At 43.9% G+C, this 15,395-nt stretch overlaps 1 protein-coding gene across 26 annotated transcripts in view; it reads left to right on the top strand.

The window, feature by feature from the left end:
- The window catches only part of MAGI1 (membrane associated guanylate kinase, WW and PDZ domain containing 1), a 291,554-nt gene that overhangs the window by 254,046 nt on the left and 22,113 nt on the right, over nucleotides 1–15,395 (top strand). For 19 of the 26 annotated variants that reach the window (XM_085236164.1, XM_085236185.1, XM_019620191.3 and 16 more), the window contains 4 exons: nucleotides 515–546; nucleotides 6,263–6,479; nucleotides 12,011–12,088; nucleotides 14,770–14,861. In XM_085236164.1, coding sequence (XP_085092290.1) covers nucleotides 515–546; nucleotides 6,263–6,479; nucleotides 12,011–12,088; nucleotides 14,770–14,861 — 419 coding nt within the window. Of the gene's footprint in view, nucleotides 1–514; nucleotides 547–6,262; nucleotides 6,495–12,010; nucleotides 12,089–14,769; nucleotides 14,862–15,395 lie in introns of all 26 variants that reach the window. The other 7 variants (XM_019620193.3, XM_085236169.1, XM_085236177.1 and 4 more) reach the window with 2 other exon arrangements.

The raw sequence follows: 15,395 nt of genomic DNA, 5'->3' as shown, positions 1-15,395 counted from the left end.
CTCAATGCACATTTCCCTTACTGAAGAAAAAAAAAAAAGGAAAAAAAATCTATTTCTAGCAAAATACTTTTTAAAAAATCAACCTGTTCCCCCCGCGATGCTGTGATTGGCCCGGTGCAATTGACAAACGGATCGCGTCAAAAGGAAACATCCTCAGCTTAATTGGGAGCGCAGGCTGCCGGCAGCCGGGGGAGCGCCTGGGACTGTGCTGGGGCTGTGGGTTCCTCTCCAGCCTCCCGGCAGCTGCGGCACAAGTCAGCATCGCTAATGCGGAGCGAGCTCTCCCCCCGCGCCCCCGCCGCCGCGCTCGCTCCCCCTCTCCTCGGGCTTTGATTCGATATGAACAGACTGGTAACTCCGACGCGAGAGCGAAAGCTGACATAACTCTGCAGATGGCTGCGTTCGGATGAAACACCTAGGCGGGTGTTTTTTGGGTTTTTTTTTTTTTTTTGTCTGTACGAGAAGGTAACGGTTAGATGCTAATGTTTGTTTTTCCTTTGTTGCCATTTTTCAGGACTGCCGGTCCCAAAGAAGAGCCCAAAGTCGGTAAGCGCTTCTCACTGCTATGTGTGTCTGTCCGTCTGGGTGGAGGAGGGATGAGTTGGGCTGCTTTTCTTTGTGGGTTTCAATTATTTTAAGTTGTTGTTCTCTTGCAGCCGTGATTACCTTCCATGGCTCATACTGCATGGGAAGATAGGAGGGGAATGCGACTCAGTTTGCAAATAAAGCCTCAGGTTTGCAGATCCCCTTTCCTGGTTGATGAGCCTCTCCTGTTTAACTTAACAAAACAAAAAAAAAGGCTTATTGTTTCCTTTTGGAAAACCGAGAGGCTCCACCTTCTTGCCAGATAGCAGTTTCTGTGGGGTGTTTGTAGGCACCAACCTTTCCCATTAACTCCCCGAGTTTTCCTGGATGCCCTCAGCTGGATTACAGGCAGAATGTAGCAGCCTGTCGGGAGAGACAAAGCCCCAGCAGAACGTGTGTGCAGCTTCGTGTGAATAGAACCTGAACGCTTGCTCTGCAGGCATTTTCCTACTGAGCAGGATTGTGCTGCAGGTGTGAGTTTCCCTACTAAAAAGTAGAAAGAAAAAAAAAAGGGGTGTTTTCTTATTCCTTTCTTTCCCCTTCTGATCTTATTTCCACGTAAAGCTGTTAGCTGGATGACATGTTAGCTAATAGCATGCAAGCTGTGATCTGAAGTGTCATTAAAGCTCCGAGCATGATATTGTGGAAGATATTAATATGCTATTTAAATGCAACAGAAAGAAATCTTTTATTTTAAAGGAAATGAAATACTTGAGCTTGAAAGTTTTGAATTTTCTGATGATGGGTAAAAATGGGCTTTCCTCTCCCAGTAGCTTTGGAGAAGCAGAGTGCAGGAGAGGTTTTTGCTGTGCCATAAGATGGTGCCAAACTTCACCCACACACCTTGTTGGGCACCAAACCCTGCATCTGGCACCAAAGAAATAGGAGGGCATTCATTTCATAGAATCATAGAATATCCTGAGCTGGAAGGGGCCCATAAGGATCAGAGTCCATCCCTGGAGCCGGGTGCTGGCCATAGTGCTGCAACTTGAGCAAGAGGTTCGCTAAGGGGCTGAGCAGGAGGCTCCTGCTTACAATACGAATTCTCTGTTCTTCCCCAAAGAAAGCCCTGCAATAATTAATGTGATTCTGATGGCTTAGGGCAGCGCTGATTACAGTCACGTGAGGGCAGGCCTATACTGCTGTCAACTTGCATTAATGTGGGGAGGCAGAATGCGGGGTGCGCTCCCTCGCAGGGCTCAGGCATGTCAGACCCTGGGCATTCGCTTCTATGTCATATGCAGGGATTAATTCAGCCTTTGGTAAAACAGAAGCCAGCGTGTAGGATACGTCCACGTCTGGCACGTTTCTGCTTCTGCCCGCACATTTTCCCCCAGTCAGAGCAGGAATTGCTGTGCTCAGTTCCAAGTCTGGCTGCTGCCACGGTGCCAGCTGAGCCCTGGGTTCTGCCCGCATTTGTTCGGAGACAGAGTAAATCCTGAGTCCAGGCAGCAGCTGAACCCGTGTAATCCTGCCTGGGGAACAAAGAGGCTGCAGGGCTACACCTGTCTGCAGGCAGTAGTAGATTGCCTCCTCCTGTCTGCTTGGAGGAGCTGGTCAGCCCTAGGGAGCAGCCCCTTGTGCACTTCTCCTCACCTACTGCCTTGCTTTAGGCTCCCTCCAGTAAATTCTACTATAGCCCCAGGTGATGCTGTGGCCTTGGAAGCACAGGATGCACAAGAAGCAGAGCCTCCTATTCTTGCTGCCAGCATACCGGATCGTTTGCATCAACAATTAGCAGCAACAATGTGCACCACTGCACCACTGTGCTGCTGCATTGCACACTTTTGTTCCCATCCTATCCCATCCAATCCCATCACAATACTCCCTGCTGGGATGGGTTTGGCACGAGCTCTCTGTCCTCTGCTCCTCCCGGCTCAGTGCTAAATCTGCTCTCATTACCCCATCCTCTCCCAAAGTCCCGACACACTCCCGACTCACTGCTAGCAGCTGTCTCTTTTTCCACCGACCACTATTTTTAGCTGCCGGCCCCATTCCTGTATTCCCATAGGGCTGACTTCAGGCTGTTGGGTACATCCCGGCATGGAGGAGGTGTCTTTGTTCGTGCCGGAGCTGTGGCAAGGTCTGGGAATAGTTTTCTACCTTGAACTGAGTTTTCCTGGGCTGTATTTTTCAGCCTGTGCATCTTCTGATGAGCTCAGCTGTGTTTCTTAGCTTCTGAGGGATTTGTAATGTTGGTGAAAGAGACAAATGATTTATATTTTTTTTAATCTTCAGTGCCAGCTCTTCAGAACTTGAAGTTGCAGCCCAACAAGGGACTGGCACTTCATGTCCTTCCTCCCACCTATGCTGCACCCAAGGCTGTATCCGCAGCAGCTCCCTGTGCTGCTGCTTTGTGCTCAGTTCCCATTGATTCTTCTTTAAATGCAAATAGACAGTGTTTTTGTATTGACTGCCTGTGGGTATACATTTTCAGTGAACAAGTTCCCTTTGTGTAGCAATTTCCCCTGCAATTATCCTGCTATAACGTGGAAGAAAACAAACTTTCCTGTTCTTTCCTTTTCTTTTCTTTTTTTTTTTTTTTTTTTTTTTGGTTGCTTGCATCAAAATACTCCACCAGGGGGCAAAGATTCTCATTCCCAACTCTGCTTGCTGTCACTACCACCAGCACCAGCTTTCCCTAACAGCACAAAACTCCCCAGCTCGATTGTTAGAAGACAGCATCGCTGCATGAGGAGAAAGTGCCGCGTTCTTCCTGACATCTTGCTTTTCTTTTGGGTCTAAATAAGCACATTGTCAGCATAGCTGAGTGGTGACCTGAAATGCAATTCCTCTGCACAGCTTGTCCCTGACAAGAGACATGCCACATGTTTTGACTGGATCAGCAGTACTTGGGGCTCTGCTTGATGTCCTGTTTTTGGCAGGAGAAACTGGCTCACAGCACACACATGTATGATGCTTCCCAATCCATTGAAAAACCTTTTTTTTTTCCCTACGTGAGCAAACCTCAGCAGCTCTCCCTTCTTGCAGTTTTAAGCCTGGGACCCAGGTGCCACAACCTGAGGTGTTCAGTTGTGCAGCAGTTTCTCCACCCAACACATCCCCACCTGCAGCCACCTCTATATTTTCTATATCTTACCCAACTTACGTTTTGTAGGATCAGCCTGCAAACTTTCAGGTTAGCCATAGGAAAGCTGACAGCACACACATCCCTAAGTTTCATTCTCAGACCTGGGGCTTGCATAGAGCATGAGAGCTCCAGCCTTCCACTTTCTCAGTCCTGGCTCTTATACAAAAGCAAAGTAATGGGTTTTTCCCAGTACCTTTATTTCAGTGTGCAGTCTGCCTAAGTGGACTCGAGGTTGTCATTCTGGTCTTCATTTCTACCCAGTTTTAGTCAAATTTTTTTTTTGCAAGCTATTTATTCTTATCTGTAGCTCTAGAGAAGACCATGGACTCCGCAAAGTCAGGCCTGGGTGTTCTTGCTGCCTTGGGCAGTTTAATGCCTCTTTTCTTGTCTTCTTCAGCTCCCAAACTGAGACATTTCAGCCTTTCTAAAGATGTTATTGTTTGGAAAAACAAGAGTCTCTCTGAAGAAGTTTTCCCTTGATTCTTGCAAAATGTCTATGTATTTGCAGTTGCAGCCCTAGTTTAATTAGAGGTGGTTTTGCTTGAGATGTGCTGACACTTCCATGTGCAACCCAAATAGAAAACAGAATGCATAGTTTGTTTAATACTTAGGCCTTTGATATCATAAAGTGAGAGTGCTCTTGCAAGTTCCAACTTTGTTTCTCTTTAAATCAGAAAGTTTTCAGAGAGTTCTCAGGATTTCCACAGTGGTTGAATGAAGCTTCCCATCTTAGTCCCCATATTCCAGGTTCTGTGAACCAGCAATTTCCAGGGAGATTGGCCTGGAATTTCACAGGATGCTTTTAGTTACTGTCGAATGCTTGGCCAAACAAACAAAACAATCCAGATGACTGGACTGGGAGTTGTAATGTGGGTTGGTTTTTTTTATTTGTTTGTTTGTTTGTTTTTGTGTTCCTTTTTTTAAAAATTACAAAGGAGTGACTGTTTACAGCATAGACTTTTAAACTGCTGCATTTGAAGACTGAAGGGCTGCATGTGAATTAGCTTCTTTTACCACTTAAAAAACTAAAAATGTTTGAAATTGGTTCAGATATTTGTATTTGAAAGTCTGTGGATGAGTAATCACAGCAGGCATGCTTTGTTCAAAATTACTTTAAAGGACAAAGGCATTTTCACATTCTAGTCAATCGAGATAACATTTAAAAAAGTGCTAGTGGTGGAACAGCAAAGTGAATGTGAGGCTACAATGTCAAAAGCATTTGGGCTGCTGGAGCTTTTTTTTTTTTTTGCGGGGGGGGGAAGTTTGAAAACCAGAAAAATTATTGTTAAGACTCGGAGAAGGGCATGCTGGTATGCTGACTTTCTCCTCGGCAATCAGTTTATCCCCACTGTAGTGAAGCATTGGCCACCTGAGGTTTTGCATAGGGAGCAAAGGAATGAGTCTCCACACCCATGTGCACTCAGCCCCCCATCCTGCTCTGCTCTGCTCCCTGTGCCATCTAGGTTTGCTATGGCAGCATCTCTCAAAGCTGAGACTTCTGTTGCAGTGTTTTCAGTCAGCAGGAGATTTTATTTTTTCTGGTTGACCCCTTTTGACCAGGAAGTCGTGGGTGCTCTAAGAGCAACACTCCGGTTCCCTGTGCTGGAGCAGGTGGGAGGTGGGACTCAGCCTTGGTGCCAAGGTCATCTCCATTGAAAAGCCTTTGGGGAGCTTTTTATGGGGAAGGACTTTGCTGCATACTGAGTCGTACAAATCATAGAATCATTAAGGTTGGAAAAGACCACTGAAGTCACCTAGTCCAACCGCCAGCCCATCACCAGCCCACTGAGCTATATGTCTTTCTCTGCAATGCAAATGTGATCTGTGTTTCATTTGAGCACACTGTTGCAAATTTCAGAATTACGTACCCTGCTTAGCAAAATATTGAGCAGACAGAGCTCTTGAGGTACTGCTTTTCAATAAGCTTCAATAAATACGCACGTATTTTCTCCTCTCTTAATGTGCTCAATTAAAACAAAGAAATCAAAGCGAAAGTAGACTTTTCATGTTTGTGAAGGTCTGCTGTAATCTTCTGGATGCTCTGGGGAGCAGAGACACGAAATTGGCACTGTGCTGTTAACCCACTTGCAGCGTGGGGGCTGCTAGGGAAGTGTTTCTCGTAGTAAGGACTGTGCCTGGATCTTTTGCAAAAAGCTGCTCAAGTTCTCACAGTGAAATTTGGTTGTATTTCTGTTTACTTGCAGGCTCAAGTCAGACTTTAATGTGATCCAAGTAGAAGGTGGTTGAGTTTTTCTGACTTACGTAGGAAGACATAAGTGCGCTGAAACTTGTAACCTAGAATGAGATTGAGGTTTGGTTCATGTGCAAGATGGAGAACTGCGTGTTTTTTTATGATAAACGACTTTGTTTTGCATATCTCTTTCTGTCAGTCTATCAAAATGTGTCACTGGGGAATTTAATTGTACCCAGCATTAACCGGTGGCAGCAAAACTGTGATTTATATATTTACTTACGTGCACGCAGAAAGCCTGATCAAAGAAAGGAGAAAAATTGATGGAAAACACCCACTCAAAGACCAATAACCGTCTGTTCTCTCTCTCTCTCCGCTCGCTTTCTTCCTTACAGCAACCACTTGAAAGGAAAGACAGCCAAAACAGTTCTCAGCACAGCGTCTCCAGCCACCGCAGCGGGCACACCGCGTCCCCGGCTCACAGCACACAGGTGCTGCCCGAATACCCCGCCGCCGAGCCGCCGGCTGCCGACCAACCCGACGCTTCTGGGCAGAAAAAGCCAGATCCGTTCAAAATCTGGGCCCAGTCCAGGAGCATGTATGAAAGCCGACGTGAGTATAAAACAGGTGTGGTTGCTAAGGCTACGGCTACGGCAGCTGCGCTCTTTGTATTTTCTTTGCGAAGAGCTGCGTCTTTTAGATCTGTATTGCAAATAGAAGGCTTCGGGGTGTTAATCTATCTGCCAGCGATATCTGCCTGCTAGAGGGGCATTTTCATTTCTGGTGAGGAATGAACTTCGATCACCTCCAGAGAGAGGTGCTTAGACCAAAGCTTAATACCAAGTATCCCATTAAAATGAGAGACTGCTTTTTTTATTTTCCTTTTTTTTTTTCTTTTTCTTGCTTGTAAATTAAGCTGAAGGAAAATTTCCAAGTTTATTAGTCAGATCTTTAATTCTTTTTTGAGGTTAAGGCTCATTGACTGATATGCAAAGGAATTTCAGTGAGGAAGGGAAGTATTTCGTTTGCTGAAATACGTATCAGATGCTTTCCGGTCTCACTCTAAGGAGGAGAAAATCCAGCTAAGCTATTTTACTTTGACCAAAGCAGGCGCTGTTAACAATGCAGATATCAAATGCATATTGTAAGTGGCTTTTATGGCAATTAATAATCTGCATACTTGGCTAATAGTTCAGAAGGACTTTGACTCTTCTCCAAGGCTATAAATCAGGTTTCAATCAGTTTCTTCTCTGCAAACAAAATAAACATTCTGGCTTTGCTTTAATTGCACTGCTGAAGATAATCAAATCTGCAACAAATTCTTAAAGAAATAGTTAAAGAGTTTTAGGTTCCAAGGGCAATAGTTTCTGCAGTTACTGTTAAGACAGATTCAAAGTCTTGGTACTGTAAGAGTTTACTTTGATTCTGCTAACTGGAAATTGGTAGAAATGATCTGAAATGAACACTACCCCAGAATGAAAAATGGTAGAACTGTTTTTTTTCTGACCAAATGAATCACTTCTAGATCTTATGTCCTGGGAAAATTAAACGATGAGTCATGGTTTCTTGGCTGAAGATGCATCTCTTCATACTGAGTATCTCAGCCATGTAGTTTGTAGGTGTCTTAGCTTCTGTGCTTTGCTTGCTTTCCCTCTCTAGGGATTAGGTGCACTCATGACTACAAAGACTCTTGGGCTGGCTTTGCTGGTCTACAGAGAAGTGCTGGGACTGAACTTGCATGCGTGTCTCATTGAAATGTTGAAAATGCGCAGAAGGAATAGGGATAGGGTTTCAGCCCCACAGAGCTGTGGGCAGAGCCCCTCTTAGTCCTGCCTAGATGGCTGAGTCCATCTCATGGCACCAGCATCACCCTTGCTCAGCTCGCATTCCCATAGGCACTCTACAGGCATTGCCTCTGAACCCCTGCAGCTACTTCGCTAATTTCTAATTAACAGTTTAACTCACACTAATTAGTCATTAGTATAAGCTTAGCAGCATTAACTCCTGCCTGTCTTTCCCGACAAAATCCTGAGGCTGAGGCAGAGAAATCCTGAAAGGCACATTCAAGCTGTCACCTTCAGTGTCCTCTTGCAACACCATGTACTAAATTTCTCTTCCCTCAATGGCTGCCAGTATCTTGTAGAGGTTTTGTCCTTGTTTGTGAGCAGAGCCTTTCCAGAATCTGTTCCTCATCTCTTGACCTGCTGGTTTCCACACCCATCTGTCCCTCTGCCACAATCCTCTCTGCTTCAACCTTTTGCTGTGCTGGATCTGCTCTACCCTTGCAGCTTCCCTCTTGCATCTTTCCATGGCCAGCGTCTCCATGTAGTGAGGTCAGTCCTCCTCTTTTGCTTCAGTTCATATCTCCTGCCTTTCTTCCAGATGAGACCTACCTGTTTGGACATCTATGCTTTGCTACCAGAATTTTGTCCTGTTGCTATTTCCTTACCAGGAAAGCATATTTGAAGATTTATTGGTTTCATACATCCATTTCTTCTTTATGAGAATGTCAGAAGTGCAACGATATCGTATCTCCTTGCACATGCCACTAGGAACATCTGAGAGCTAATGTGTTTTAGCCTCTAAGCTGAAGTGGAACCTGTTCCCTGGGGATTAGCCTATGCTCTCACCTTGTGCTGATGCTTTGCTGCATCAAATGGAGGGTGAAGGAAACCAGTAAGGCAGTAGCCTACGTGAACGACGCTGATAGACGCACTGTATTTCTTACTGTCGTCTGATTGCAAAATATTACTGGTGGTTTCATTTATTGATTAGGGGTCAACTCTTTCTCCAGCCCCTCGCAAGCCCTTACCTTTCGCCCCACTCCTCAGTCTCCTTAGTGGAGATTGTGGTTCACAGCTGAAACCCTGCGCCTCCTCGTTCTGAGAAGCTTGGGATGAACCACCATGTTTTCTTCCCTGTATCCAATCTGCATGAAAAGTGGACAAATACTGGCTGCTCTGTGAAAAAAAGTGAATTATCTCATGGAGACTCACTTGCCAGCAATCGCTTGTAGGGAGCACCACAAACTGTTTCTGGGAGAAACCATTCCCTGGGCCTCCAGCTTCACTGTCTCCTCCACCTTTGTGGTTCTTTGTGTTTTCACCCAGCTGCAGTTCAGTTCAAACCCAGTTCCTCCTTTGCCTTCTGGTGGGGCAGTCATAGTTCATTGCTTGAGGACCTGTTCCTGTTGGCTCTGAGGCTGAGGTTGGCGTCTCTTCTCCCTTAATGTCTCCTGATTTGGGTGATAGGTGTGAATTTCTGAATTCTTCTGATAAAAAGCATCTGTTGCATAGCAGGAGGATGCCACCATTGTGCCAGTGCTGAGATTGGCTGATGCATCCTTTGTCTGGAGCTTTGGATGAGTCCAGGTTGGCTCTCCTTGCTGACCAATGTAGAGCTTGCTGCCTGTTGATTCACTGCCTTGCATTTTCAACAAGCATGAAAGGCCTAATACAGTGGTCTTTCAAGAGGCCGTTTTGAATCCCCAACAAATGTACCGAGAAACAGAAACAATCCTGTGTCGAAATACATGACGAAGGTAGAGAAGAGAGAATTTCAGAGCATTAGATCATCATCATCAATGTTTTATTTAGTCCCATTTGAGTCTAAAGAGAACATAGTGCAGTTTTTCGAGTGCAGTTTACATAAGAAGATGAACTCATTAGCCACAACTCAGCCAGAATTTTTTTTCCATCTAAAAATAATAATATAAAGAGGCTTAATTCAACATGTGAATACATTTTCTCCAGAATATTTCTAAAAAGTTCTGAATCTCTAATGAGCACCTATTGTCTTTTTGACTGGGAGTGCCTCCCTCTGTTATTAATGTTAATGGTATGGACATGGGAAGCACACAGGCAACCACATAATTTTTCAGGATTGGTAAAGTGCATTCTTCATTTCTTTGACTTCTTTTTGAATCACTGTTTAATAGAAGAGATCTGTATTTGACTTATCTGGCTTGTCTCACTGAAGATGTTGGCAGAATTTAGTTGAAAAGTGGTGAATAACCCATAGTTTTGTAAAACCGTGTATTTTTCCATTTTCCCAATGCATCTTAATATCAGGAAGCATTCAGATTCTGTGAAGGAGAACTTGCAGACATTGCCTAGGAAAAAAAAAAAGAAAGAAAAAAGATAAAGGGAAGAAGGAAAATAGAAAAGTTAATAGAATTAATAATGAGAAGCTAAGTGATGGCTCCACGACTGTGCCCAGGCTCTGGCTGAACTGCAGCAAAATTGAACTGCAACCTTAAGGTCCTTCACACGCTGCTCCCCTAAGTGGGGGGATCAGCCCTCCAAAGTGCTCAGGGCTCAGGCTGCTGTCCAACAAAGCTTAATTTTAAGCTGTAAACCGAAAGGGACTTGGATGCTTTAAGGCTAAGACTGAGCTCAAATGCTCTGCTGCAGTATGGCCGTGAGTTGCAATGCTTGCAGGATTAAGGCTTTCAAGAATAGCCAGCCTTGTGGTGAGTGAATTTGAAAACAGGTCTTTCGGTGGTGGGAACAAATGCAGTCTTTGCTGGTGCAAAGTTTCAGCTGCCTGAGCTCCTCTCGATGGGTGACTCGCTGCTGCCCATGGGAGCTGTGCTCATGAATCAGAGAGAAGGACGAGCCCTCAAGGCTTAAAACGTGGAGCAGTTCCAAGACCCAGGAATGATACGTGTGAAGAGCACTCAGTGAGACAAACAGTAATTGAATAGTTTACAAGAGAGCTGCAGTTCTGAAATCTTGCACTGTTTTATTGAAAATATATTTTTATAATATGCTTTTTATTTTTCAACGTATTATTAAACTTCCTCAAAGATTAACACAATCTGTTGTCAAATTTTTCTCATGTGGCCTGATTGCTTTGCAAAATACCATATCCTACATATGGCCATCTGTCAAAACAGCAGTGACAAAACGAATTAATCTGAATTGCAGATGTGTTAATGAATCCCTTTGAAGGGCTTAAGCATTTAATTAAAAGCAAAGCAGAACACTATGGATAATTGTTACAGCTTTTAAAATATTCTAATTTATCTTTAATATTAGAATTTTATTTTCAGGCACGTGATTTATTTGGTAGGATTTTCTCTCCCCAGATCTAATTAAAATAATACAAACAAGGCATGACCTCAGTGTGTAGCATTCACTTGCTAGCAAGTACATAGAATTAAAAAATATTTGCATAGTGGTACCAAACATTTGATACTTTCTAACTTCAATATAGAGAAAGGAAATGCTCGCAGGAAATTGCAGCCACCTTCTGGTCAGGCTGACTTAAAGGCAATAGTGAAGGGCCCTTGCTCTTCTGTTGAGTGAATGGGGGACGGCACACAGAGCTGTGCACTTGAGAACATGGATGTGGAGGATGTCTGGTTAGGAGAGGCCTAATTTTTGTGCAGTAGGATAGTTTAGAAAGTGGGGCTCTCCTGCGAATGAGGAATCTCATGGAATTTATGGCAAAATCACAGGTATTTTCAGCACTGAAACTCTCCAGCAGCTCCAGTGAGACTATCCATTTGTAACTTCAAGTGTGTCCTTATGTACTTTACTGAATCTGGGCCTTAAAACTCTTGCATGCTGCCAAGATGTGAGTCACTGGAAGTGTTGCTGCCTCCAATGAGCTAGTGACTAAAGCAAGCTCATACTGATATTTCTGAATCCATCCTTTCTTGAAGCTGATATCAAACAGAATGTTTTTTATAAGTAGCGTGATAATTGCTAAACTTTATATAGGAGAAGTTTAGTTAAAATCACCCCTAATTAAACACTAATTTCATTGTTCATCACCATGCATTTAGAATTGCCTTTAACTTTAGAGAAAGAGATTTCCATTTGGAAAACTTGCTGTGTCGTGATGTTGATTTTTGTTTGGCAGAAAAGTATTTTTAAGGACAAAACAATGAGTCTCAAATATGCCTGCATGCATATGCATAAATGTACAGATTCATATGTATGTGTATAATGTATCCACGTGTACACAGACATGTATAAGTAGATGTAGAAGTTGGTATGTAATTATCCATAGAGCTGTAACCTTAGCAATTATGTGCATGCAAGCCTAACATGATCCATACAGTCAAAATTAATGAATTGAACTAACAAGAAAGCAGATACATTAAGCTTTGCAAAACTGTAAAATTAATATTACAGCTATGTCACCTTCGCCTGCAACTGGACTGAGCAAGGGTGAGAGAGAGAGAGAAATCAATTCCACGAGTTTTGGAGAATGTAAGACTGTGCCGGGAATGTATCTGTGTCCCATGGTGTTTTGTTCTGGTCTCATTGCTGCTCTGTGGTGGGGCCCTTCATCACCAGGGCAGTGTGGAAGGTTGGCCATGGAGGTGCAAGGCACTTGCTTGGCTGCATACTGGCTGATGGTGGTGGGGATGTCACCTTTCTGTTTCCATCCTGAACCTGCCCTCTGGGCTGCAGCACTCACACCTTCCATCCTTTCTTCTAGCCCCAACACAACGCTTCTTACCACATTTGTAAGGCTCTCCAAGCAGTCTGGTTTAGGACAAGACTGGCAAATTTTACCCCTTTGGGCTGTGTACATGTTTATATCATGTCAAGGTGCTAAGTTGTTATTAATTTCTCCTGGAGACCTCTTTTTTGTTTATTATAAGCCTAAGAGTTGAGCACCACCATGAAATTTCCCCTTTAAATAGGGAAGGTGGAGCACTGGGCAAGGTGGATGCGCCATCCCTGGAGACACCTAGGGTCAGGCTGGATGGGCTCTGAGCACCTGATGGAGTTCTCGGTGTCCCTGTTCACTGCAGGGGAGTTGGACCGGGTGGCCTTAGCGGTCCCTTTCAACTTAAACAACTCTATGATTCTGTGATGAAGTGCTGCTGATGTGATTCTCCAGCACAGCCCCAGTCAGCCATGTGGCAGCACAGAGGTGGATGGGATGTATCACAGTGCATCGCCTACTGCAGAGCTGGAGCAAAAAGTGGTAAAAGGAGTTTTGTTGGGTTTGTATTCATTCTGTGTGTTGTCTGTGTGTTTGCTGTGTCTGTGTTTCACCTTCCTGCAATCCTTCCAGCAGAAGGAGCAGCCTGTGAATGAACTTGCTGCTTTGGGTGTAGACGTGCGTTTTGTTGGCCCTACCACCACCCCTCGGCGTGCCGCTGTTCCCTGCGGCCGCTAATTGGCTCATGGTGCCAAACTGGGAGCATACGGCACCGCTCAGCAAGGCTGGAGAGATGACAAATGGGAAGGTGTTGAGAGAGGCCGAGAAAACAGGCCCACGCTGCAGCTCTCTGCAGAAGCCATTTTGCCTCTGACAGATCCAACCTGTGCTATTAATTGGTTGGGGCCAGCCTTTGCCAAAAAAGCCTGCAAAGTGCTGGAGAGGCACTTCCCAGTGTGTCTGCTCTTCACGCTCCCACTCACTGAAGGCAGTGACAAACAGCAATTAATTCATTGTCTGAGTTCTGCTGTCGGGTTGTCCCTGCGATGGCAAGCTGCCTTTAGCCAAACTGATGCACAGCAAAGGCTTCCAGTGTGCTCCTCACCTGGTTGTTCTGTAATTGTAGGTGAGCAGAAATTAGCCTGTGGTTCAGCAAGGGAACGTGCAGTGGTCTCAAGCTTGGTTTATAGCTGAAAATACCTAAAATGTGAAAATATTTTATGTAACACCAATGGCTATGAACCAGTTTGAATAAAAATGTGAAACCAGATATGTGCCTGAGCACCCACCTGTTCTTGCAATTTGCAGTGCCTCCAGGACTTAAGTTCCTGTCTTTTAAACCCGGTGATAAGTCTTTGAAGAGAGACCATCAGAGCCAGCCAAAAGCCTTAACAATGAAAAGCACCAGAAGACCAAACCCAAACCAGCAGGCACTAGTGGTGTAAAATGCAGTTAGGACCCTATTGGGCACTCCCCAGTGTTAGTGGAAAACAAATCCTTTGTCTGCTGATAGATAGAGCTGCATTTCTGAAATTATCTTTCTGGCTGATACACTTTGCTTTCTTTAGTAAAGCCATAGGCAGCAGACTTGTAAAGGAATAGCCTTTTTGATAATTAACTATAAATTTTGGGAGGGGATTGTTACAAAATTAGTCAATGTTATAGATACCCACTAATAAATATTAAATGAACCTGAACTTGTCTTCTGATATGATTTAATGTTAGCAATTAATTTTGCATTTTAAAAAAGGGATGAAAGCAGCCATGAATAAGTTAATATGAAACATTTCTGTTCAACTGCACGTCAAGGTTAGTGCTTCGTTGTATGTAATATTCATTGTAAAAACTCACTGGTGTTCCATACTAATGAGTAGGTAAGGCTGGTCTTTCTTCATGTTTCCAGCTGGTTTTGTCTCTTCAGTGGTTTTATAAAACCCATACACAAGCATGTGGAAGTCTGGAGAGCTGCACTGTTTCCAGAGGAACCCTTCTGGTTTACACCAGTCGGGGATCTGTCCTGCCATTATTTAAACCAGTGTCAGCAGACAGATAGCAAACTATGCTTGTGAAAGTTAATTAAACAGTAGAAGTCAGTAGAAGCGGCTCTTTTGTCTCCAGTGAAAGAGGAGGCAGCTGTATTGTTTCTGGCAGAGTGATTCTGTGTTGTACACACACGTATTGATGGTTTGGAAGAGGCTTTTGCACTGGGTAATGGTGCTAATATCGATGGAAGGAAAAAGTACAGTGATAAAATCACAATTAAACAACCAGAAAGCAGAAACCATGGGATAATTTTTCATAGTGATTTAAGTAATAATCCTTTACTACTTTAACCTATAGATGTTGTTCTTAATTATGTCTGAAAGTTCAAGACCACCTCATTTAATGATTAAAATTGTGCAGCAGATTCTTCTACATGCACATCAGCGTAGTCCTGATATGGGTATATAGTTTTGTTTTTTTTATTATAACTAATATCTTTCTTTCTTTCCTTCAGTTCCAGATTACCAAGAGCAGGATATCTTTCTATGGAGAAAGGAAACCGGTTTTGGATTTAGGATTCTGGGTGGAAATGAGCCTGGAGAACCTGTGAGTACATCTAGAAGTAGGCTTGTTTTAATTCCCCTTGTCTTCCAGAATCACAGCAGTAGCACAGACAAATGTGCTGAGCTGCACTGTGGCATCCTTGTTAAAATAAGCAGTGGGCTATGATTTAATATATCTCACAACTCCTCTCTACTGTCCTCCTCAAAAAACAAACTAACTCAAATCCTCGTATCTGAAACGAGTTTGACTTCCTTTGATATTCTTTTTTTTTTTTTTTTTTTTTTCTTTTGATAAATAGACCAATAGCTCTGAAATCGATTGGACATTGAGGAAAAGATGTCCTGGGCAGGGTTTACAAGTAGTTTCCATTAATCCCTCTCATACCAGAGCAACTCAAAGCAAACTGGTGGAAAGGCCAGTGGTACTGAACTTGTAAACCCTGGAGGCACCTGGAAGGATAACTCAATCTCAGCTCCCTGACAGGAGTCTCAGTGCTTGTACCACTGGTCACTGTCCTGTTGAACACATTTCCCAAGGCTGTCTGTCAGTAGAGCGACTGGACTGCCTACAGCAAAA

Source organism: Meleagris gallopavo, chromosome 14 (assembly GCF_905368555.1).
Source record: "Meleagris gallopavo chromosome 14, MGAL_WU_HG_1.1, whole genome shotgun sequence".
Lineage (NCBI taxonomy): Eukaryota > Metazoa > Chordata > Aves > Galliformes > Phasianidae > Meleagris > Meleagris gallopavo.
The sequence above is the reverse complement of the archived record's forward strand: the minus strand, read 5'-3'. Positions and strand labels throughout refer to the sequence as shown.